General features: G+C 40.7%; 3 protein-coding genes across 6 annotated transcripts in view; 1 reads left to right on the forward strand and 2 right to left on the reverse strand.

The window, feature by feature from the left end:
* The window catches only part of LOC6557892 (DNA-binding protein D-ETS-3), a 31,617-nt gene extending 12,541 nt beyond the window's left edge, over positions 1–19,076 (reverse strand). The window contains exons 1-5 of one of the 4 annotated variants that reach the window (XM_032743153.2): positions 18,607–19,076; positions 15,004–15,297; positions 14,520–14,905; positions 11,316–11,501; positions 501–551 (exon numbers count right to left, since the gene is read on the reverse strand). In XM_032743153.2, coding sequence (XP_032599044.1) covers positions 501–551; positions 11,316–11,501; positions 14,520–14,905; positions 15,004–15,236 — 856 coding nt within the window. In that variant the 5' untranslated portion in view covers positions 15,237–15,297; positions 18,607–19,076. Of the gene's footprint in view, positions 1–500; positions 552–728; positions 1,366–11,315; positions 11,502–14,519; positions 14,906–15,003; positions 15,375–18,606 lie in introns of those variants that run through there. The other 3 variants (XM_032743150.2, XM_001983279.3, XM_032743152.2) reach the window with 3 other exon arrangements.
* Positions 19,077–22,065: 2,989 nt separating this feature from the next.
* LOC6557743 (transmembrane emp24 domain-containing protein 6) lies at positions 22,066–23,430 on the reverse strand. The gene is made up of 4 exons (XM_001983277.2): positions 23,093–23,430; positions 22,912–22,989; positions 22,398–22,829; positions 22,066–22,322 (listed from the first exon to the last, which is right to left on the reverse strand). The coding sequence occupies exons 1-4, from the start codon at positions 23,342–23,344 to the stop codon at positions 22,266–22,268; spliced, it is 819 nt and encodes a 272-aa protein (XP_001983313.2). The 5' UTR covers positions 23,345–23,430; the 3' UTR covers positions 22,066–22,265.
* Positions 23,431–23,599: 169 nt separating this feature from the next.
* On the forward strand, positions 23,600–25,095 carry LOC6557331 (galactose mutarotase). The gene has a single exon (XM_001983276.2). The coding sequence runs from the start codon at positions 23,849–23,851 to the stop codon at positions 24,941–24,943; it is 1,095 nt and encodes a 364-aa protein (XP_001983312.1). The 5' UTR covers positions 23,600–23,848; the 3' UTR covers positions 24,944–25,095.
* Positions 25,096–25,250: the final 155 nt, after the last annotated feature.

Raw genomic sequence — 25,250 nt, forward strand, 5'->3', positions numbered from 1 at the left:
AATACTCCTAAAATCTATCTTATATCTTTCCAACTTTTCTTTAACAACAAGGAAAAATAATCAGAGGGATATATTAGGAGATTGCTTGAAGTCTCTATCATAAGTAATGCATGAGATGCTTGATTCTGGCTGTTACATTATGAAATGCAACTGAGAGCTAGTAAGCTGAAATCATAGAATTAATTATTCCAATCAACTTCGTATTTTTTAAATCGTCAAAGAATCGATTTGAATCGTCCTAGAATAACACTTTGAGGGAACAACTTTCACATGAAAATCTAGTCAGAATCGCGTTTCCTACTTTGAATGTGGTATTTATCTAGAGATCAAACTATGATCAAATAGTTTTTGAAAGTCGATTTAGGTTTCATACCGCTTTTCTTTCAACTTTGAATATCGAATTAAGAAAAGAGTCAAACCAATATCACTCGTTTCTTAAAATCATTTGAGCTTTGATGCTTTTAATATACTTCATTTGATAGACAACATTTTCAACTCACCTTGCGATTGTGCGGAGCTGTGGGAGCCCCACGACGATTTGTACGAGGAATCTGCAAGTAGAAAAATATCGAAGTGTGAGAAGAACTCTATATGAAAAATAGATAAACACACACATAAAATAAATATATAGCAAAGAGATGTAAGGAGGGAGAATAGAGTTGAGTTTTGAGCGTGTGAAATGTGATTTGAATATTACAATTCAGGCTTATGCATATTTATTTATTTACTTGGATTCCACGTGGGATTGCCAATGACCGCTGGTGGCCGGCTGGACTCACACATTGCCCACTCACCTGCGAAGAGCATTGAGAAGTTGCTAAAGCTGCCCGTGGAGCGTGACAAATAATCAGCGGACGACTTGATGTCGAGCATTGTGTCGGCAGCAGCGTCGGCAACCGCCGGACTTGAAACCGCCGGACTTAAAACCGCCGCTTTATATTAAATTGTTTTAAAAGCCGCCGCCTGTTTTTTTATTTTTTATTTTTTATGTTTTTGCTACAGCAGAAGCTCACTCAATTATTGGTCGCGTCGGAAACTAATAAACGGCAGACAGAAACACACACACACACAGTTTATCGGGCAACTGGGCGCTGTTCCAATCCGTAAACCGTTTGAGAATTGCTTTAAAAAAGTCAGCGGCCGGAAAACGGAACGGGAAAAGTGACGATCGGAACCGGTTACCGTTTACCGGACACCTCCACTTCCGGTTACGGAGAGCTAACCAATGCACTTTGGACTACAACTGATTTATATGTGTCAATCTCTGAGTGTGCTGGTGTTGGTGTTGGTGTGTGTCTAAATCGCGTATACGCAGCGTAAATCACTTTCACAAACTGTGCAGCAGAGAATCAAAATGAAGTGTGACACCGGATTGCGTCCGATCTGTGGCACGGCAGCGTAACAATTGATTTCATTCCGTCGTCATCAAATCGCGCATATCCTGAACTGAGAGCTGACTTGCCCAGCAAACCCAGCAGGCGCAGCAAGACCAACTGGAATCCACCCAAGCAACCCACCCCCGCGGAGAAAGGGCGCAGGCTCGGCCCAGTGGCTGGGCGGGTGGTGGTGGTGGTGTTTTTTGGGGTGGTTGCGCTGCCTTGAGTGGGTGGTTTAATGCTGCCACTGCCACTGCTACTGCTGCTGTTGCTGCTTTTGTGTATCTATCTGTCTGGGACAGGCTGCTGCTGCTGGCTCTGTTTGACAACGACGGCGCTGCCGTTGTCCTTTATGCGCGCCAGGATATGCTTGGGTTTATAATCCACACACACACACACAGAGTACAGCACAGCAAACCACCCCTTTTTCTGCCACTGCAGCACCAATCAGAGCTGAGACAAGGTGTGGCCTAGCATTTCACACACACTCAATACACACACACACACAACACACACAAACTCATTACACTCTCTCTCTCTCTCTTGCGCTATAAAAGCTCTTTTTGCAAATGGCTTTTGACAAACACAAAACACTTTTTGCTTTTAATTGAGAAAACTTGAAAGTACCTTTAAATTGCAGTTTGATTTTCGAATGTAAAAACAATAAATAAATCTAAAATGCAACTCCTTTAATTCTATAGTATTACTAACAAACTATATAGCTTTATACGCACTATCGATCATTTTTACACGCTTTACTCCCCCTCCCTCTCTCCCTCTCTCGCCCTCTCTCTTTCGCTCATTTTGTAGGAGTTTACCGTTTCCACTTGAAATCAAGCTGTAAAACTTTTCAGCTTGTAGGCAACACACTCTCTCTATCTCTCTCTCGCTCTCGCTGGCACGCTTGTGTCTATTGCTGTCTCGCTCGCTTAGGCACTCTCTCCTTGTTTGCGTTGCTGGCAACGTCAACAGCAGCAACAGCAGCAACAGCAGCAGCAGCAGCAACTGAGAAGTGGCGCTGCCTTTTTAGTGGGTGACACACGAAGCAACAAGGACGGATGTATTATCCACTTCCTTTTTCCTTCCACCAAACACAAGGATATTACCGTTTCGTCGTTCGTTCGCCTACATATTTTAGCCAAGCTACACCCACAAAACGCCAGCGCATCAGTGTGTGTGTATGCCTATATGTGTATTGGTGTGTATTGGTGTGTGAGTAGGAGGCTTCGACTTGTGGGGGGACTAGGGGTAAACACCTGAAAACAATGACTGTGAGATTGGAACGGGGTGTATGTCTATGTGTGTGTGTATGTGTGTGTGCGTGTCTCTGTGTGTGTTTCTTGTGTGTGTGTGTGTGTGTGTGATTGTGTGCAGTCATTCAAGCTGCTTGTTGTGCGCCTCAAATCGACAATAGTTGTTGCCCCGCTGATTGCAAAAAGGTTGGTCGTTAACGTCGCAGTCGCAGTCGCCGTCGACGTCGACGTCAACGTCAGCGTCACTTTAGCTGCTCAAGTGCAACTTTTTGCCAGCTCTGCTGCAAGGCTATGCAAAATATTAGGTACACACACACATACACACACACACACACACAAACTCGTGACCCCTTTTTTACTGGCTTAATTAATTTTTGAGATCATTGAAATTGTTTTTTGTTTTACATTTTGCCCAGCGCACAAACTTCATTTCAGCATTTTAGACTAATATAGCCGCTGGCTGTGTGTATGTGAGTGTGTCTGTATGTGTGTCTGTGTGTGTGCCTGTGTGTGTGTGTGGCTGTGTGTGTGTGCCTGTGTGTGTGTGTCCGTGTGTGTGTGGCTGTGTGTGGGTGTTTCTCTTTTTGGGCGTGAGGCGTCAACTTACAAATTGCAGCTGCTCACTCAAAGCGAAAGCTTTTTATACAACTATTTTTCTTCTTTTTTTGTTGTGCAGCTAAAAACAAATTTCGCTTTTCGCAAAAAGTTGCAAACTCAAGGCAATATATGTGTTAGTATGTGTGTGTGTGTGCTGCAATTGCTTTACTTTGACAAGCAGTTATTTAATAAAAGTTATCTGGACGGAGCGACTTCTTCTTGAGTTTGACGGCAGCCATTTACCCAGCTCAAATGCACCCACAGCCAGCAAGGGTCGCTCTGTAAACTCTTTTAAAACCTTTGCTGGCCATATTTTAGTTATATTAGTCTGTAATATATTTATTGAGACAGAATTTTTACATGTGTTTGGACCAAGAATTCCACCGTGCCCAAACCGCCATTGCTTTTCAAAATCGGATTAAAATTGACAAAGTTATAGCTAACGGAAATTAAGTCTACGCATTAAGTCTTTAAAATTTGTACATGATTTTCGACTCAGAAACACATTAACAGATTTAAGTGTGCGATTAATCTAGAGATCAAACCATTTCCAAAAAGCACCTACTTTTGAAAATCGGTTAAGTTTTAATAAAGTTATGACTTTGGAAAGTTTAGAGCCGTCTTTAAATGATATTTTGGGTTATATTTCTTAATCGATTTTCCACATCTTTTCATTTAAATGTAGTCTTAAAGTAAATTTTAAGTCATTCATAAAAATGGCTTCTATTTGAAAATCTGTTTAGTTTGGATTGGAATAGATTGAGAAATAAATGGAGAAAAGCCAACTTCTAACTTTATAAACGACCCGCTTAACTGGAATACATTTCTGTGTGTGTGAGTGTGTGTGTTTCAGTATATGTGTGTGTGAGTGAATGGGTGTATGTGTGTAAGCCAGTGCTAATGGAATCTAAAATGGCTAAATAGCAATTTGCTGTTTCTTCGCAAAGGGCAAAGGCGCAGGGCGGCGCAGGGGAAGCTGAAATGAAGTTAACTTGGCTAAAATGTTTGCCCCATTGCCTCGCTCGGCTTGCTCTCAATCTGTGTGTGTGTGTGTGTAGGTTGAGAGTGTTGGGTGTGCAAAATTTTAGTTGGTATTTTAATTGCATTCATTATGTAATTAGATTTTCACGCTTGTGGCGAAACTTTAAATTAATTCCTTTTGTGCCACGGTTTCCGCCATTTTCCAAGCAACCCCCATTTCCGTTTTATGAGGGGGATGTGAGGAGCTGGGGGCGAAGCTATTTAAGCCGCGGTTTGTAAGTCGCCCAGCGAGCAACGCCTACAAAAGCCAAACTGAATACTTTGAGCTCAAAAACTATAAATGCGTCATCCACAAAACTCATACCCCAAAACCAATTGTTGTTATTGTTGCCAGAGAAGTCAACGGAGCGTCAAGACAAACATAACACGAGAAAGAAAAAAAGGGGGTGGGCGGAGGGGAATGCGGGGAGTGTTGGGGGGTGTGTCAGACAGGGAGCATATTGTCTGGCTTGGGCAACCACCAACAACATTTGCGATTGTTAATAAGAAACGCAATCAACACTGCGATTTGTTTTCTCAAGCTCAATAAAGCAGTGCAAGAGAGCGAGAGAGAGGGAGAGAGAGAGTAAGAATGAGAAAGAGAGAATGAGAATGTTGCTAATATTACGCGCGCCTGTGTCTATGCAACAAAAACAAACTACAACAATAACAACAACAGGGACAACATTGTCGCCCTCCTTGCGCACACACGTGGCCATTAATGACGTATGAATGATATAACACGCGACGGAGCAGGGGTAGGGTGCAGGGAGAGGCTGGGGGGTAAGGAGGGTAGACGACACGTGGCCAACTGGCCGACTGACTGGCCTGCCAGAGGCGAATGACAGGCGCCTGCTGCACCGACTTGGACTTGGACTTGGGACTTGGAGTGATTGCTCCTTTCTCAACACCCGTTGCGGCTCCTTTATATGTACTCGACCCCACCTCTACTCCCTCCACACACCCACCCCCCTCCTGCCACCTTTGCTCTCAGATTGCTCATTTCGCCTGCAGCGATTTTTTTAATGCGAGCTGTGCTTTTTGCTTTCTTTTTTTGTTATTGGTTGCGAAATATGCGTATTGGAATAATAGAAATTATAAGCAGCTGCAGAAAGGGGCGTGGAACACCATATAATGTCTTAACAAATAAAATCATATATATATAATTATATACCTTCCACGCAACAATAAGCAAAACTCATTAGAATTTCGTTAAAAGAAAAGTTGCGATTTTCTTGCTTAAATTCAACTGATTATTCCTATGAAATCTATATGTTTTAATATTATACATATCAAAATATATATCAAAATTATAACACCCTCCACAAAAGTATAATAAACTCTCAGCGTCTTATAGTGTCTTAGAGACACCAATTTTCATTCCACAAAAACACAATCTAATTGGTATTTAGATCTTAATGGGTCTTAGAGAAGGATATCTAACACGTTCTACCCTCATATCTAAAGAGCTTAGAACCCCTGACAATTTCGAAATACGTTGCATAATATCTTTGAATATTACAATGCCCTCTCGACCAGACGAGGGCATTTAAATACAATGCATAATCGTATGAATGGTTCCAAGACTTTTACTTGCAACAATATATTGTTAATCAAAGGGGCGGCAACATCCATAAAGTGACATAACATAAATCAGGCTAATTCAGAGCCTGCAATAATGGCTGAAACTTTTGCTCTTAGCTGAAAGTGAAAGACGCTTTCCATTGTTGGCAAAGGCATATGAACAAATATTTTATATAGTTCTGCTTTTGTTACTACTCAAGTGTGGTCCGTCTACCTCGAATTAGACTATCTGATTTTTAAGTCTAGTAAGTTATATATATAAAAGTTATCACTCAGCTTAAGGTGTGCACCAAACATTTACTTGTACACATAATCAACTTATCAAATGATAAATATCAATCCAATCTTCCCACCATAGTTCACAGCAATTATTCTCAAGCACAACACGCATTAAAACAAAAACATCAAATAACCAAAAGTGAAAATTGTCATAAAAACAAATTACGAACAAACCGAAAAAAAGCATATTGTTTGTGTCCCTTTTTTTCTGGGTGTCTATCTAAACAATGGGCGCTATAATTGCGCAATTGAAACTGCTGGGAAATGGAAATGAACAAGTAGGGGAGGGGGAGGGAGTGTGGTGAAGGGTGAGTGGTGCGCGTGGTGCACGTGGTGCGTGTGGTGCGATTCACGACTCCGATTACCGTCGGTTAACTGAACATTTGACTTATGCCAAACAGCATTTTTTGAAAGCCAACATATTCACACGCCAAACGCGAACTGTGAACTGTGAACTCAAAGGGCCCGAAATTGACAACAAACAGCAAACAAACAATTAACAGACAAACTACGGAAGGTGCAAGGGGTTGAGGTTTGAAGTTGAGGTTCACGTGCCAGCAGCAGCAGCAGCAGCAGCCATAAATTACGGCGTGGTTTGACTCGTCGTGCGACCCTCGACCCTCGCTCGACCCTCGCTCGACCTGTCAATTGGCCCGATTGACTTTTTGCGATTTGTTTTCCAACAGCGACTCTCACGCTCTCTCCCACTACCCTTCTCTCTCTCGAGCTGTCTCCTCTCACGGTTGAGTTGTGTCACTTGAGATACTGGCGAAAGCGAGCCCAGTTGCCAATTGAACAGATTTTTTAATACACTGTGTGTAATATCGGCTGTAAACAGGTGATAACATTATAAAGTTAAAACTTAAAAGCCACATATGTGTTTAAATATTGTTGAGAATTGTGTGAATTGACCCTTTAAAGACACAAAAACTATGGCAGTTATAGATTTTCGCAACATTTTAGACAAACGCAGACAGATTCTTGGCCTAAGACTGGAAAATATGAAGTGGAATTGATTTGATTTTCTTGTTATCGAATGGGGTTGGTACAGTGGGTAAAAACAGTCATGAATCAACATATACCCTTCGCTAGCATTTATATTATATTAGCATATTTCAGCATATTTTTCTTTATTTTCATGTGCAGAAGCTGTGTTAAATTGGTTATTAAACAGACTTATTTATTAGTGCTATATATTTTATATATTTAGATATATTTACCTATTGCTAATATGTTCAGTTATAAGCTCAATGCTTTATTTGTGGCAAGATTCAAACCAAGTTTCAGTTCTGTATACCTAAAACACAAAATCAATATGCTCTTCGTCTGGCTGCTTGGATGAGAGTGTGTAAAAAAGAAGCAGCCGCAATCAAAAACTGCGACACAATAAATTGCTGAGGTCGAGAACTGGTCGAGAGCTGCTCGACTGGGGGATTGGAGGGGGTTTGGGGGGTATTGGGGAAGGTTGCCTCATAAATTCAATTGACAACTAAATTGCAGCCGCTTTGGCCACCGGAGACGCTTCGACACGGCCACCTCCGGCTCTGGCTGCGCTCCGTTTCCGGCGTAGAGGTGCAAACGACAAAAACAACACCAAAAGCACCAACAACAACAACAACACCAATAACAAGAAGCAGCAGAAGAGAGTTTATAGTCGTTGTTGTCGTTGTCGCCTCTAAACTTGCGCGTGATTTTTGATATTCCATGTCGGAAGCGGGTCATTTTCAGCGGCATAAATCACAATGCCCCGCAAGCGGAAGCGACCTGTTGCAAGTGCGCTCCCTCTCCTACTCTCCTACACTCTCTCTCTCTCTCTCCGTGTCTCTGTCTCTCCCTATCTCGGCCTTTTTAGCATACTTTTTAATTGCTTGCAATAGTTTGCCATTACTTTTGGGCAAATTTGTTGCTGTTATCTCTTGCCTCAAAATCAATGCGAAACTAAATTAGCCACATTTTCCAGCTTGTTGCCGTCATCATCAACATTATCTGCATCTTTTTCTTCTTCATTGGCAAAAAGAGAGGGGCGGGGCAACTAACAATAACAACAATGAATTGATTTATGAGCAACTCGTGCACAAATCCCAGGGGGGGATGTCCATAATGACGACGACTGGGAGTTAAGTGAACCGCGAAAAGGGCCATGAATAAAAATATTTGGACATCGACAGGAATCACACATACACACACACACACACACACACATATATATATATACATAGATGGCATGGGAAAAAGTTTGAACTTTTCTGAACCAGGCCAAGTCATTTTCTTATACATACATGTTTTCTGCTTTTTATACCCTAAGCCCATTAAAAATTGCCATAATGGGTATCCTGAAGTCTCACAAATGTTATAGAAATGTGCCAAAAAATGAAACCGGAAACATATGCTGACATGCCATATTCACCAATGAATATATTATATTTTGGACTTGATCTTTAAATTTGATTTTCAGAATTGAAAAGTTGTCGCCTTTATACCTATTTCACTGTCCAGTTTATTCTTGACCAACAACATCAACCAGCTGAGCTTGAGGCTTGAAATGTTGACTATAACTTCTTCTGTCCTTTTCTGATTATCGATATAAATCGATTTCCGATAGCAATAAAAGACACAAGTGCAAAGATTATTGTCTTCTAAATGATACAAAATGTACCCAGGCCTCTCATTTATATATTTTCATATTGAACAAACTAACCTCAGCAAATCTACTTTATCTTTAACAGCTGTTGCAGTTCGGGGTATCTCCAAGTCGAGCACTCTCGACCCGAGCATTCTAACTTTGTTTTCTGTTAGCAGTTTGCTAAAAAAAATGGAGTATTTAAGCATTTAAAAGATGAGCGCATAAATTGAAAGCAAAACGCGACAGCGCGCAAAGCTGACAAAAAGGACGAGGCGAAAGAGGAAGAAGAAGCAGTAGAAGGAGACTGCTCCTGCTGTTGGCGCCAGTGTTGGCAAAGTGCGCCAGTTGGCAGCAGCAGCAGCAGCAAAATTTTCAATTTATTTTCACAGCCTGAAACAATTACGGCAGAGCAGAAACGAAAAAAAATGTATATAACGAGAGTTAAACGAGAAATACAAACTGTGCGCAAATGAAATCAGAAATTAAATTTGAAGTGAGCAAAACATACGGCGCAACAGAGGAATGGGGCTGGGAGTGGATTGTGTGGAGGGGATGGGGATGGAAGGGGAGGTATGGTTACACAACATTGGGACAATGTGGACAATGTGGACAATGCGACAACGTGGCGCAGGTTTTTGTGGGCGTCGTGTGTGTGGGGGCGTGGCACAAGGTAAACACCCGCTGAGCTGTCTTTGGGGGTGGGTTGCCTTCAAATGTTCGCAGATTATGCGAGATTATGTTGGACACATTTCGATGATGAGAAGCGTAGAGCGAAGAGATGCGAGCGATAAGCGAATGTCAAAATTTGACATTTAAAATTTGTAAATCATAATTAAATATTTAGGCAATGAAAGACTTGCAATTGTTGCCGAGTGGAGTCTATAATTACTAGCTAACGATCTAAATTATATAATTATTGTTCTTAATAAATAGTTGATGTGTCTATCAAAGATATTCATATCTTATTAGAACTAAGAACTTTGCAGACTTTAACTGTGAAATATTTGTGGAAAATGTGGGATTCCTTTCGATAACCATTCTGTTCTAATGCTCAGCAGATATTGCTAGATGAATATAATATAAATATCTAAATCTACTATCTCTATCAGCTATGCCAATGATTCTTTGTTCAAGTTTTAGAAGTGGGAAGTAGAACGCTTAACTGCTGAGTTTGCTGGAGATAACTTGGTAAACAGAAAAGTTCTTCATACAAGAAATCATCCAACGATCTATAATTCCTACATAATATCCGATATGGTCAGCTTAGTCAGTCTACATAGACTCGGTTAGTCATCCTCATCAGGTATATATGTACCTTATCCTCCTTATCCTCCAGTAAAAGTGTAAATCTATTAAGTCACAATCGATATCAGCTCTCATCTGCAGCTCAGAAATGTATATCCAGTCAATAAATATTTAAATTAATTAATTCACATCTTGTTCACTTTTAATCTATACCCAAAAATGCCACCGCTCAATTGGCCATGCCTCTCGAGTTGTTGCAATTCACTCTCACCAGCTCGCACCAGCTACCCCTCTATTCCATAATTTAAAGACCATCCCTCTTCCCTTACTGCTCACCCTATCCGACGCGTGCCCCTAATGCGCTTCACATAACATTTTGATCATTTTATGATCTGTCGATTAGCCTCATTGTTGTTTGGATTGAGACCAGAGACTGCCTGATGAGAGCTATCTGTCCAAGCAGGGGTTGCTTCCTCACTGGAGTGTGTACTGTCATTGTGTGTGTGTGAGACTGTGTGTGAGTGTGTGAGCAACACGCTTAATAGGATTAGCGCTGAAGAGCACTTAAGAGTCAAATTATCAACGCTGCCTTCACAATTGTTTTGACTGTTGCGTTTTGTATGTTTACAGTAGCAAAAGCAGCAGCAGCAGCAGCAAAGGACATCAACTACAGTCCACATTCCACATAAAGCCTTACGATTGTTTGCCAATTTTCCCACTGTCGCAGTGAGTGTCCTGCTGACAACGGGGGTGAGGTGCAGTAAAGTACCAGATTATGTGAACCAGTCTCAACTGAACTGAACTGAAAGAGGCATCAAAGTCAAGTAGTGCTTGCAATTGAGACATTAAAGTAGGTAGCTCAATTTCAGTGTAGTATCTTGATTGGTATAGTCTATATATCAACGGTAAAACCAGATAAAAATAAATACATACATATTTTTGATCAGCATGACGAGTCGAGTATATATAGCATGTCCGTATATTCTCTCAGTCTTAAAGCTATCGATGAAACTTGGCATTTATCCATATATATTTAATATATGTGTGTCGTTCATACTTGTTTTTGGACTTGCAAAAATAACACTGCCATTATACACCCCAGTCAAAAATTAATCAAAATGAAATATAAGATCAAACATCACCCAAAGCAAGCAAAACTTAAATCTGGTGGTCTGTTTGCAGTCGCAGCAGCGCCCTCTGTTGTTGCGTGGACTGCAACTGGTTTGTCACCGGGGTTGCTGTCCTGACTGAAAGCTGTCAAAGCTCAGCGGGCATTTGACAAATGTGTGCAAGACTTAAGAATGTTTGTGGTAAGAAAGTGTGGAAAGTGTGACTTACACAGTGCATTGCTGGCATTGTTGGCAACAGCTCCGTTGTGGCTGCTGCTGCTGGTGCTGCTGCTCTTGCCCACAGTGCTGTGCCTGCCCAGCTCGCTGCTGGAAACAGACGCGGCGGCGGCGGAGGAGGACGAGGCAACGACAGCATGCGACGAGGATGTTGTGGCACAGTCCAGCGTTGATTTCTCTGCAACCAAGAGAAAAAACGGAAAACAAACGGAATATTAATTGCAGCAGAAATTTGCACACTCAGCGCGACACGCTTCGCCATTCGGCATGGTCCCAGGACCTAAACTAAATGGGCCAAGTCATAAATCTCAAACATAGATAATTGTCAGCAACGGCGGCGGCAGCTTTCGGCATCAAAAACCTAACTGCCCCGTTTTTATTTATTACCCAAATTATGGTTGGTAGTTCGCTGCTGCCGCTGTTGCTGGTTACTGTGTGGAGTCCTTTAGCTAGTCGTGGTGCCGTCGTCCGAGACTGACACGCAACGCCGCTCAGCAGCCACCCTCCGGACAGAGCCTGTGAACCGCAAAGGATATAATCGCGAGGGTTGTCACTTCAGACAGCCGACCAGCAACCAACAACAACAACAACCAGCAACAACAGCAACCGTAGCAATGTTTAATTGCCGTAAATCTTTGTTTGATGTAAACAACAATAAGCGCATCGTCAAATTCGCAACGCTACCAATTGAAATGTCAACTGGAGGAGAGATCATCATCATGTTGATATCCATGCACCATATCATATATGATATGGTCGTATGAGTTGAGTGCCTGGGAACGTGACTGTGTCATAATTGAGGCCATGAGGACAGTCAAATATTATAATATAAAGAGCGCAAAAGGCATGTTCCTCGCATAAGCTCAAAGCTTTATTGGTTTGCCGGCGAAAATAAAAAATTTATTGAATTTATGTGAGTTTTTTAGCAATCTTTCTAATATGCATTCAGCATTTTGGCCTGCATAAAAGTCAATGAAGGGTAAAAGATGGGAAGTTGTGCAAGAGAATGTAACTGACAGATTGAAGCCCATAAAGTATATATATTCAAAAACCGATTCTCGATGTGCAACTATTTCTGATGAAATAAAATACACAATTCTTAACAATTTCAATTGACATAAAATAAAACCTGATTATTTTAGTGAACAACTAAATTTCATTAAACGGATATGGAATTTAAGAGCAACCATTGGTCAAATACAGCTGGATTCAGATTGTATCCTATTCGAGAGCTATCTCCAACTTGTATTTGGTATATATTGGAAAGCTAGATTGTTTTTCCATTTCGTGGAAATCTTTGCTGTGCTGTTAGTAATGACGGTATTTTCCGTACACTCACAGTATATGTGCACATAGTCCTTGCTGAAGAAGTGTAATTATCTTTTATGTGCTTTTGTGAGCCAAAGGCTTTTGAGCAAAAAAAAATAATGAGTTACGCATGACAAAGTCCTTTTATGCGACAGCAGCAGAGCAGAAGAAGGCAGCAGAAAAAGAAGCAAAAGAAGCAAAACTCATAAAGAGCGAGAAGAAAGAGAAGCAGCTCAAAACGATTCATTTCATATATTTGCTTGAGCGCGTTCAAGCTGTGTGTTGTAGTCGGTTATTTTGGAAGGAGCAAGGGGAGCAGCCATTTGAGCAAAAAGGACTCGTCTGCTTGCTTGTCATATTGAATTCCGGCTTAACAAAACCGACAATTGCCGTACTCATACTCGATTGAAAATTGAAAACAAGCCAAGAAAAAGGAATATGTTTCTTTATAAATACATATATAGATAGAACACAACCAGCACGGAGGCGGCATAACAAATTCTCGCCAAGCACGCGATGGATATTCTTTGGACATTGCATTTTTGATGTTTATATCAAGAGACCTCCCTTCCCCCATTCACCCGACTCCCTCCTGGCCGCATTATAAGCCACATCCGTTGTGCCGGCTTAAATTGATAAATACTAAAAGAAAAACACAAAAAAATAAATAAAATAAAACAAATATGGGAGACAAGGACCCCAAGGACCTTGACGTTTACATGGATAATTCAATTTAGGTTTTTATAATTTTCTTTCGCTTTTTTTGGCTACAACAACAAGAATTATGTACATGACGCTTACTGACCATGGTTCGCTTTTTTGCCGCTGTTTTGGCCCATAAAATTGTGGCTAACATTTTCGGCGTTCGGTTAGTGGTTGCGTGGGTGGTGCTGGTGGTGTGGGTGGCTGGTCAGCATATGCTGTTTGGATGTGTTTAAATAAATACGCGAAACTTGCCACTTTTTGTAAAAGAGCCAATTGTTTTGGTTATTTTTTTGTTGCTTTTTTTGCTTTTTTTTGGCGGTTTATAGCTTTGCTTTTGACCGGAAGCGCAGGATTTGTTTTTCCGCCATTTCGTTGACATTTGGTGGCAGAACCACAGCGAGAAGGTCAGTGGGTTGCGACTAGCCAAAAAGAAAAAAAAAACCGAGTTACATTGCCGAAAACAAGCTGCTAGAATGTCATTTGGCAGAGGGAGTATTTCTATATCATATGTTTAAATATATATGTTTTATTCCTCTAAGAATGCCAAAATCTCTTTAGAGTGAAAGGTTTCTTACGGGTCTAACTTCTAAAAGTAGGCGAGAATGGGAAGGGAAAACACACAACTGAGAATCGAGTTGGACAGAGAAACCAGGTCCCAGACAAGCCAAATGTCTTTTAGGCATCTATAATCGAAAAAAACGATGAAAGCCAGAAATATCCAAGGACAAAAAATGATAAGTTAATATGGGATAGGAGTTAACTCAAGTAGAAGGTACTCATTATCATAAGAGGAAGATTAAACACAATTTCAGAGATTTATACAAACACATTGAGGTATTATCCAGACTCGCTGGAAGTTTGAGAAAGATCAGAAATATATGTTTGGAAAAATTTATATATTTTCTTATTGATGGATCGTTTTTCGGAAGAGCGAAGAATACTCAGCTATGTCTTGAAAACAAAAACATTGTCACAACAGAACAACAGAAGTCACCTAACTCAACTGACAATGAGAAGCAATCCTCAAAGAACATCAAGACTATGAAAAGATGAAGTATTCTAGAGAAACTTGTTTTGGAAACATGTTAATTCGAAAAACACAAACTCTCAAGCTAGCAAAGATTCTGGTATTCGTCGAACGCTTTCAGCTTTTCAGCTTTAATATATATATTCCTGGTCCTACCTGTTCGAACTTTGTGCTCCACATGCGCGACGGCTGTGGATCCCGAATGTGAAGCTGGCACTGTGGGCGAGCTGACCGCATCCAAGGAGGAGACTGGCAGCTGGACGGCGCTGGACGTGATCACACCGTGTTGCGTGGCCACCGGTGAGCAGCCCGATGGCGGCTGCAATGTGTCCAAGCGATGCCGTTGCACGCCTGCGCTGCTGCTGCTCACCGTGTTGTAGTTGAGTACGCCCACGCCCACGCCCACTCCCACACCCACTCCAACGCCCACGCCTCCGCCCGCATTGTGTGTCAGGCCGAGACAATTGCCGGCTCCACTTCCATTCTGCATGGCGGGCAGTGTGTCCAGCGAGTCTGTCAGTCGCTGACTTGAGTAGATATCGCTGTGGAATAAAATTGAAGATGCATGAATAAATAAATATACAATGATATGGAAAGAATAAAACGCCAACTCCAATCAGATGCTGTTTTTTGTTCCCACCTGAAGGCGCTGCTGGCGCCAAAGAAACTGCTGCGATCCTGGAGCGCTGCTTTGGCCTTTTCGACGCTCTGCTTGAGCTGCTCAAACGTGGACTGATGGAAGCGATAGGATGTCCAGTCGGGCGAGCATTGGCCCAGTGTCAGGCAGTCCTCCGTCTTCACTTGGGCCAGCGTTGGCGGCGACACCCGCTTCAAGTCCAGCGCCGTTTGATACGAACACGAATTCTCGTACATGGCGCGACCTTCCGAACCGTCAACGGCTACGTGTTGGTTAAGCAATGGATTCCACTTGACTCTGGGTGTGAAAAAGGGTTGTGAGGGTCAGGAGGGCTTACTTTTAGTAAAAACAATATGCGAGTAAAGTCGGGAAGCTTCAAGAGAGCTTACTCTAATACTTCTTATATGTTGAGTAAACACAATATTTGATAGACAACAACTTAAGAAAATACAAATTTCTATAAAAAAAAGGGAAAAAAATATCTCTAAATGACTAGTCGAATTTTTCAGCTAAGAAAAAGTTTGGTTTTCAAGTGTGATTTCTAACAAGACGCCTACTTTTACTTCAACTTAATAACTGAAATTTCTTTTGATATATATTCATGATCAGCATCAAAAGTCTAGTCGATTTAGTCATATTCATCTGTATCTGTAACTATTTGTTACATATAACATACGCCGAGCAAGCTTATTTAATTAAATCGACAACTGCCCTCATTTCGTGATTATCGATAGATTTAGTCTTTCAATATATGCAAGTGCACTTTTATTTAGATCGATTTTGACAATAGAGACAGGGATTTTTGAGGAAAAGTTAAAGTCTATCTAAACTTAGATTTGCCTACTTTCGACTATTATCGAATTTATAACGAATTTATTATACTCGTTTGCTTTAACGCCTGCCTGGAGTGTCTAAGTATTTAAGTGCGAGTTAAAATAGGCATAAATCATAAACAAGAATAGCCCACAATTAATGACGGCAATTTTAAAATGTACTGTTTCTGTTGCAAATAGCGCTGCACTTGCCACACTATTCGAGCTGCTAGCAAACATAATTAGTAGTAGTTGAAATAAGGACTCAATAGGGACATGCATAATTATCTCTGTTCTGGTTATTTATGGTGCTACTCTGGCCTGTGGCAAACGCTGCGTATGAGCGTTATGCGTGGGCGGCAGCCATTTGAGCGTGCATTTCTAATGGCCACCAAGCAGCTATTGTTTATTCTGTATGCGTGTGTATCCTTATATATATATATATATCTGTGTGTGTGTGTGTAATGCATGCCATGCAAATTTTTGCACACTGCCTTCATCGGAAGTTGCTGGATTTTGATTTATGCCAACGAAATTTATGCCATGACAACAACAACACTCGCTTCACTCTACACTCAGAGAAAAAGAGAGAGAGCAGCAATTTGAAAAGTGCAAAAATTTGTTGAAGCTTTAGCCAAGGTTATAGTTCTTAATTTATCAGGGAGAGCTTGTTTTATAAGTGTTGAAAATCGATTTTCGTCTTTTGTATTTAACCTTTAAGATTGAGGAAGACCTGTTATATATATATATATATTCCTGATCAGCATAGAACAGAACTAGCTGAATTTTTGTAGCCATGTTTCCATGCCAGCGATACAAATCAAATCACTATATCATATAGCTGCCATAGGATCAATTGTTCATTAGATGAGTCTTTGTATGAGAAACTTTGTTGCTTACCAAGTTATCCTAATCAAACTTAGCAGTTATGCTTTTAAATGTGCTGCTTATATTTTAACACAAAATCATAAACATCAGATGATTAAATCATATAGTTTCCATAGTTTTTATAGCAACAGCTTTGCTTCAGTCTGCAATAGTATTTGTTTCTAGTTATTTTCATTTCAAGCTAGAAAGAATAGCCGCTTAATTGTAATACACTTTAATATGATACTTGTCACTAGAAAAGGGCAAACCTCTTGCCTCCCAAAACAAGTTCGTAGAAAGCAATTGTTTTTTTCTTTTGCCATATGCTAAATGATGTTGCTGAGTGTAGCATTAAATTGCTGACGCACTTTCTAGCAGCTTTAAAACTTGATATCGCAGCAGCAACAACAATCGCAACAAGAGCTACATTTGCTTATCAGTCGAGTTGCATCTAGAGAGACAGAGAGAGAGAGAGAGAGAGAGAAAGAGAGAGAGAGAGCATTATGATGAGATGGACTGACATTACAAACGGCCTGCACACGCCTTATTTATTATTATTTATCATTGTGTTAAAGTTGCACGCAAATTGCGAGCGTGGACCAAACCGGCTGGCAGGCAGAAGGACATAAGGACACCAGGACACAAGCCGAAGCAGCCATTTTGAAGCTATCGCATTTGAGTTGAGCGCGCGCACACCGGAAATACGCGCCAGGATGTGCCAGGATGCTTCGGCTTCGACTATGCCTGCCTCAGAGTGCGACGCGTGCCTCTGCCTCTGCCTCTGTTGAATATGCGTACACACATAAAATATAATAAAAAGAAAAAACAAGATTGGCAAAGTGTGCTGCTGCCAATATTATGCATATATATACTTGTAGTTCTCGGCTAACTGGCTAATGACATAATGCCCGAGCAGAGCTTTTAATTAACAGGATGAGCATGATGCTGACGCTGACGATGAGGATGAGGTGGTGGATGAGGGGACACACGCGCCACGTCACTTTAATGGTTTGTAAGATTTACCTATCAGCTTCTCTTCGGGGAAGGGGGCGTGGCCATTTCACACGCAGTTGAATTTATGATATCTGCTGATGTGATTTTGATACCAGCACCAAAAAACGGCGGTTGCAGAAATCGTTCTTTCTATTTTGTACCTTAATATTTGAGTGGGTAACTAATCTAGAGCTAATCTTGTGCTTACATAAAGATTACTGTCTATATTTGGGTTATAGCTATTGGAGGAATTGAAAATATATATTTGGCGTACTGCATTTAAATTTGCAATTTTTGACACAAAAGTACTCCTGGAATGCTAGCTAAGCAAGATCGATGTTAGAACTTAAGTTATAAGTTTTGCACATAAGTTTTTACTATATATATATATACTTCATGAGATCGGATATGTTTCTTTTATGCCACCTTAGTACCTGTGACCATAACTTTGTCAAAACTGATCCGATTTGCAAAAACCAAACCTTTTGGAACATGGCTTGACCTCTAGTTTCAAACTACATTTAAAGTTGAAAACGCGCTTCCGTCTCGAAATACATGCTAAACATTAAATCCTCAAGAAGTGCTGCTAGTCGAGATTTTCCAGACCCATAACTTTGTCGAAACTGAACCGATTTTCAAATACAATGGTATTATATTGGTATCAATATATACTTTATATATACATAAACAAATGTAAATCTGGAATTGAACTTTCGATTTTATTATAACTGAAGCCTAAAATAACTAAGCAGATATGATTTTTATTGAAGTAAACTCTCAAGGCGTCTCTTCGATTTTTTGGCAAATGTTTGTCGACTAATTAAATTTATATAAAAGAATTGTTAACTAATAAGCCATGTTGTATAAATAATAATTAGTCTTCAGTATAAGATTTCATTAATAGTGTTGCGTTGTTAGATGCTTTTTAGCTCACCTCAGGATTATGCTGGTTTCTGTGTTTAAGCTTATCCAAAAAGTGTCAAGTTCAACTTAACTTAAAACAATCTCACTTTGAATATCTTTTTGCTGCTAGTTGCACTCGACACACACTCATCACTTAATAATAACTATTTCTCAAGTGCGTTGCTTTTACGGCATATTGTGCTTTATTTTTTGTTTTTTGTTTTTGCCGTTGCAATTGGCGAACCGGAAATGAAATTATTGTTCAAAATGGCGTCGGATGTGCGGCAAGTGAAGGTGGGGTTGAGGGGCCCGTTGAGGCAACCACGACGACTACGCGCGATGCAAATTGTTTGTTTAGTTTGTTGCTGTTGCTGTTGCAATTGTTGTTGTTGCAACGGATATGCAAGTAAATTTGTCAGTGGCAAACGAAACGCCGACGGTGGCAGCAAGGACAACGCGTCCTTTGAACATGTTCACGTTGCGCGCCAAACAAAATCAAAAGTAAAAATTTCAATAATTTCCGCACACAACAAAAACACACACGCTCTGTGTGTGTGTGTGTGTGTGTTTGTATGTGTGATGTGTGGCACGCCTACTTTGCCATTTGGCAAGCAACAAGCGTATTTGTCCAAGTTTTGTTTTTTTTATATTTAATTTATTTTTTGTTGCGTTGCGCCTCAGTTGCCCCGCTGGCTGGCCCAGTTTGGTCAGCGGCTGTTTCCTGTGGCTGGGTGTCAACGTGTGTGGCCGACGAATCTTAACCGCAATAGCGCCGTTATTATAGCTGCTGCTGCTCCGCGACGTGTCGTAACGGTAACGCGCACTCCAAGTTAATGTGTATGTCCTGCAGCCAGCTGCCTAGTCCCTTAGTCCTTTAGTCCGCACCACAAATCATCTGCTGCGCGCGCTCTCAAGATGGCGACGAGCAGCAGCAGCAGCAGCAGCAGCACCACCAGCACCAGCAATACTCCTCCCACATTTTGGCGCTGTAATCAGCCGGGCATATCACAAGGATGCAGCAGCTCCCCACCGCCAACCCCCATATACAAAAAAATAAGCAACCCTTGTGCGCAAGCGCGCTCCTTCCTCTGTGTGTGTTGGGCTCATTCATTTATCTGGCATTGAGGGCGGAGCTATCTCGTATCATCAGACTGTCACACTGGCTGTCTGCTTGCTCTACGTTCTTGGGCAGCACTGTGTGGCTGGATGTGTGAGCGTGTGTGTGAGTGTGTGTGTGTGGCATCATTAGTCCAAGCAAAAAGACCCCATTTTGGGCGGAAGTGCGTATGAGCAATATTTTAACAATGGCGTTTAAAACAGTTAAAGAGCCAAGCACACACATACAGAGTCGCTTATCTGTGTGTGGCCCTGTGTGTGGCCCTGTGTGTGTGTGTGTGTGTGCGGGCCATTAGGCGCTTAGTTTGAAGCCAACTCGCATCATTTGCGGCTACGCTCTGCCTACTTTAAGGCAGCCTTTGCCACATAAAATGGGTAGCTAAGAAATCGCCTTGGCGAGAGATAAGCGCACACATAATATCTTTTTAATTTTTATAAAGGATATAATTAACATGCGAGTGTGTGTGTGTGTGTGTAACTGACAGAGTGTGTGTGGTGTGTTGAACAGTAAAAAGTTGATGAATATACATGAAGAACAAATGTAATTAAAAGAACTGAAACTTTAGGAACGAAATCTTTTTGTCACAGCTTAAGAATGATTTTTAAAGTAAACAAGTTTTCAAACTGCAGCTCAATTTTGGCTGCTATTATTATGAACATTAAATATAATATATTATATTAAACAAAAGATTTATTACTGTTCTCACAAAGCTTAACTCAAATTTTTATTGTGGCCAAAACTGGAAACTTAGTTTTACCCATTTAAAATGGCAAATTGGTATACGGAAGTTGTACAAAAGTATGTAATCATTTTTATATATATGACCACATAAAGTACGTATATTCTTAATCTGTTTGAACAACCCTATCTCAGACTATAAAAGCTAGAATCTTTCAGACTTTAGCGCCACTTAATGTGCCCAATAACAAGTTTGTCTTGTAGATAATGTTGGCTTATCTTTGAACAACTATAAACAACTAGTAGAAGAGTATATTTTGCTGTTTGCTTGTCTGTTGGTCTGACACTTGACATTTTGTATAAATACTCTTTAAATTTTGGAGTCTGCAATACATATTAATCGATCAATGATACTAATCATCTCTCATGATTTTAACCACCTGTTATCAGCTGCATCACTGGTAACAGATTATTCCGCAGTGAATACTAAATAAGTGAATAATCATCTTTGATTTGGTGCTTTTTTAAAATCGCTTTTGGGATAATTAAGAAACATGACGCATTCTGCAAAACATAAAACATATATCTATATATATCTCTATACATATTCATATATTTTGCAGGCAATTGTGAATTTTGTTCCAGATAAGTGACAGATTTATTGTTTTGTTAAAAAATCACCTTGGATCCTCAGCATCATTCCAATGAGGCTCTGAACACTGGGTCCAGATGATGTAAAAATGACATTTACACTTAAATGAGTGGTTTGCGAAAGTGGGATGCCAAGCTCAGCAAATACATGAATCGTTTAATTAGACAAGATGAAGTAGTTTTACTTTAACCTATGCGTTGAATTCCTGTACTTTATATACCAAAATGAATTCATGTATGTCATTAAAATGTCATAAGACCATTAATAAAAGCTTTTTAATAAACATCGTCATTATTTGAAACTAGTTCTGATTGCCAGATATGTAAATAGACCGGTCGAAATCCAGTCTCTGGTATAAATAGCTGCCACTCACTTTAATTAAAACTCCATAACGTGATAGCACCTCGACCAATTCGGTAGCTAGTTGTGTTCTTCAAAGACTTGAAAGTATAAATTGTTAGAAATGCAGCTCATAAATATTTGTGTATTTCTGATGTGCACCTTTGGGTTTGTTTACGTGTTGAATGCCCAACGCTATGGCTATAATACTAATTATTATCAGACGAACAACGTTGGACGCTTTGGAGGCAATTCTTTTGGGTAAACAATGAAATTCATATTTTTTAAAATTAATATATAATAATACTAAATGTATACAAAACTCTGTTTGCAGTGAGGGTGTTCTGAGACCAGGCAGCGATACAGGCGAAGGCATCTTTTCCCCGCAAGATGCGCCCAGATTATCAGCACCCAACACTGATAGTAGATATGGTTAAAAATCGCCAAAATACCATTAAAACAATTCCAATTTAATCAAAAGCTAAAAAGGGCAAACAGAAAAGGGCTTAGCCTAGACGCAAACCCGAAAGCTTTCACAAAAGGAACAACACACACACACACATACAAAACACACATACATATACATTTATATAAAATATAAAACTTTAGTTTAATTTAAAATAAAACTCACACATTTTCATTTTATCGCCTAAGTTGTATATATGATACAAATGACAAAAATATATATATATTAGCAGTAGTAGTCTGGTAAGTTTTCGAACTTGTTCTGTTTGCCAATATTAAATTAATTACAACATTAAAGTATAAAGATGTTTCATGATGAGCTTGTGTTTTTGTGAGTATAAAAAAAGAGGGGAAGGTTTTACAGTGTTTTGTTTTTTGTTTTTTTTACAGCTTATTGTGCAACCAATGCCACAAATCCTAGGGGGCTCCTCAAGCAACTCTAAATACGGCCCCTGCTGCTCGACTTGACTTCAAATAGTTTACGCACAAAATATACCTGCCAAACGGAGAGAGGTTATTATTAAGAAATGAAGAGTTTCAAATAGTATAGGCTAGTTTAAGCCTCGCCCACCTGTATGGAGCATGTGATCAGAATGATGCCAATTTGGCTAAGGGAGAACAATTGTATATAGGAATTGTTATCCTGAAGCAGGGCAAAATCTCTCGATTCGCGATGCCTGCTGTGAGCCTGATACCCAAGCATATCGTTGATATTGCGCTCCACGGTGCCAATGGTGGCTGTGAAATTCTGCATATTCAGCTGCAGCTCCTCAATCTCCTTGGCATATTTGTCCCACGCATCATATTTGACCACCGTGATATAAATATTAACCAATTTGCTAGCAAATCGCGAGAACTGATTGTCAATGCAAACGGAATAATAACCGCCCGGCGAGACCTGATCTGTGTAGTCAGCAGTAGCCTGCCATTGATATGGTTTCACAACATCGCCAGCCGGATTGCGTACGGCAAAGCCAGCCATTCCATCGCCACCACGCACCACCTAGCCAAAGGAGCATAAGGAGCATAAATAAGGTTTTTAAAAAATATATTCCGGGGGCGGTTTTTAAAATTCGCAGACTTACACTGAAGGATACGTAGAAAGTGGCACCTGCCTGCACATATTGATGATAGCAGTCCTCCTTGCCGGCGTCAATGTGCACCTGTTTTTTTTACAACAATAACAAAAGAAACGTAAACGTGTGCCACTCCAATATTGTTGTTGTTTATTTGTATTTGTATTTTTCACACATTTCATGTTTTTACCTTATAATCCATGGCTACTGCTGGTAAATTCTCGTACCATGGCTGTTGTGCTTCTTGTGCGTTATTTGTCCTGATGAGCACACAAAGAGATATTAGCGAAAGGCTCAAAAATGCATTAAATCTCAACCGCTGCCACGTCAATCCCATTTTGATTTTATAAACAAATAGAGTTGTATCAAATTGTTCGCGTTTAGTTCGTCTGAGCGATTCACTGAGCTCAATGAACGAACCAGTCTGCACAGTTGCGTTCATCTAGTTCAGTACAAATAGACACAGACCGGCAACTTTCACTGTTCAGCTGTATGTCTTCAGATGTTATGTGGAGCGAGCACAACTTAACAGTGGCTCAGATTCACCGCCTTGTGTGCGACAACATAACAGAGCACAACTGCTTGCTAACATTAATCGACTATTGGCATGCGCAACAAGTCCAGCTGTTAAATGTAGCTATCGTTTGCTTAACAGAAGCTATCGATTAATAAATATAAATATTTTTCATTGCATTTTTTTGTTTTGTTTTGTTAAAACAGATATCTATAAATATAGCTATAAGCCTTGAATATGCTTGTTAAACATATGTATGATAGTTGCACACAATTGACAAGGGTTTGGAGTGTATATTTGTGGTAAGCATCACTGATAAGATATTTTCTGTAAACATTGTTCTGTTATCAGCAGGGTTTGCGGTTTTCGCCAGTTGCACTATTTAAGAACGTGAGCCCAATAAAATAATTCAGTGAGAGATCCAAATTCAACATGGTAAAGGTCACGGAAGATACTTTCGCCAGCGGGGCAGTGAATCCATTCACCAAGCAAACGGAGGAAATACGACGCTTCACGCTGAGCAACGATGAGCAAATGTCCGTTCAAATATTGACGCGAGGCGCAACAATCAGCAGCATTAAAGTTCCAGATGCTCAAGGTCAAGTGGAGGATGTGACGCTGGGATTTGATAATCTGGCGGGCTACGCCAGCGAACAGAATCCGTATATGGGTGCAACGGTGGGCAGGGTTTGCAATCGCATCGCAAATGGCAGATTTGTCCTGGATGGCAAAACAATTGAAGTCTCCCGCAATCGAGGAGAGTTTCAGCTGCATGGCGGCTTTATTGGCTTTGATAAGGCACACTGGGACGTGGTCGAACTGCTGCCAAATGGTGTCAAAATGTCGCACACCAATCCCGACGGTCACGAAGGCTATCCGGGTGAGGTGCGAGCGACAGCCACGTTCATCCTTACTGAGGACAATTGCCTGCATGTCCGCATGGATGCTGTGACCTCAAAACCAACGCCCGTCAATCTCACCAATCACTCGTACTTTAATCTGGCCGGGCACAAGGCGGGCCCAAATGGAATCTACGAGCACACGATTCAAATTAATGCCTATGGCATTACCGAAACGGATGCAAATTCAATACCCACCGGCAAAATTCTGCCCGTAGATGGAGGCAAATTTGATTTGCGTGTAGCCAGCAACTTGGGTGATCGGCTCAAGGAATTGCAGCCAGCTCTTGGATACGATGACAATTTCTGTGTAAAATTCACTCCGCCCGCAAGCATTGCGAACATTGCCCGGATTACACATCCGCCAAGCGGTCGCTGGCTGGAGATTGCCAGCAATCAGCCTGGCGTCCAGTTCTATACGTCCAACTTCTTGCCCGACAAGGAGGGGAAGCGTGAGACACCGCTGGCAGGCAAAGCGGGTGCTGCTTACATTAAACATGGCGCATTCTGTCTGGAGACGCAAAAGTTTCCTGACTCCGTGAATCATGAGAATTTCCCCACAAGCATTCTGCGACCGGGCGAAAAGTATCATCACGAAGTTATCTATAAGTTTGGTAAGCAGCACTGAGCAAGAAGAGCGTTAAATATATATAATATACTCATGCACAACTCCAAAAATAATGCCATGTATGCCACTAATCCTTTGTATTGAGTACCAAAGCTGTTTTGATTACTAATAAATTGCGAGCAACGTAAAAAATATTGTTTAATACAAAACTAGATTTGATGAACAACGTTAGTGTCAGCTTAAAGAACACTTGAACACTTGAAAGTGGATTCCTTCCGTCTATTCCACATATCGCAGCGAAGACCAGTGAAATAATGATCTGTGTTTGCTGCTTAAAACACGAAGCCTTCAAAGTATTCGACGTGTT

The sequence above is a fragment of the Drosophila grimshawi genome, unplaced genomic scaffold (genome assembly GCF_018153295.1).
Source record: "Drosophila grimshawi isolate 15287-2541.00 unplaced genomic scaffold, ASM1815329v1 contig_44, whole genome shotgun sequence".
Classification (NCBI taxonomy): domain Eukaryota; kingdom Metazoa; phylum Arthropoda; class Insecta; order Diptera; family Drosophilidae; genus Drosophila; species Drosophila grimshawi.

What these genes read in the sequence shown, in the direction of transcription:
- LOC6557331 (XM_001983276.2), top strand. Translation starts at nt 23,849, where the DNA reads ATGGTAAAGGTCACGGAAGATACTTTCGCCAGCGGGGCAGTGAATCCA.
- LOC6557743 (XM_001983277.2), bottom strand. Translation starts at nt 23,344, where the DNA reads ATGAACGCAACTGTGCAGACTGGTTCGTTCATTGAGCTCAGTGAATCG. An exon ending in CAGTAGCCATGGATTATAAG is followed by an intron (nt 22,990 to 23,092) that starts GTAAAAACATGA and finishes TAAAAAAAACAG; the next exon opens with GTGCACATTGACGCCGGCAA. An exon ending in CTTTCTACGTATCCTTCAGT is followed by an intron (nt 22,830 to 22,911) that starts GTAAGTCTGCGA and finishes TCCTTTGGCTAG; the next exon opens with GTGGTGCGTGGTGGCGATGG.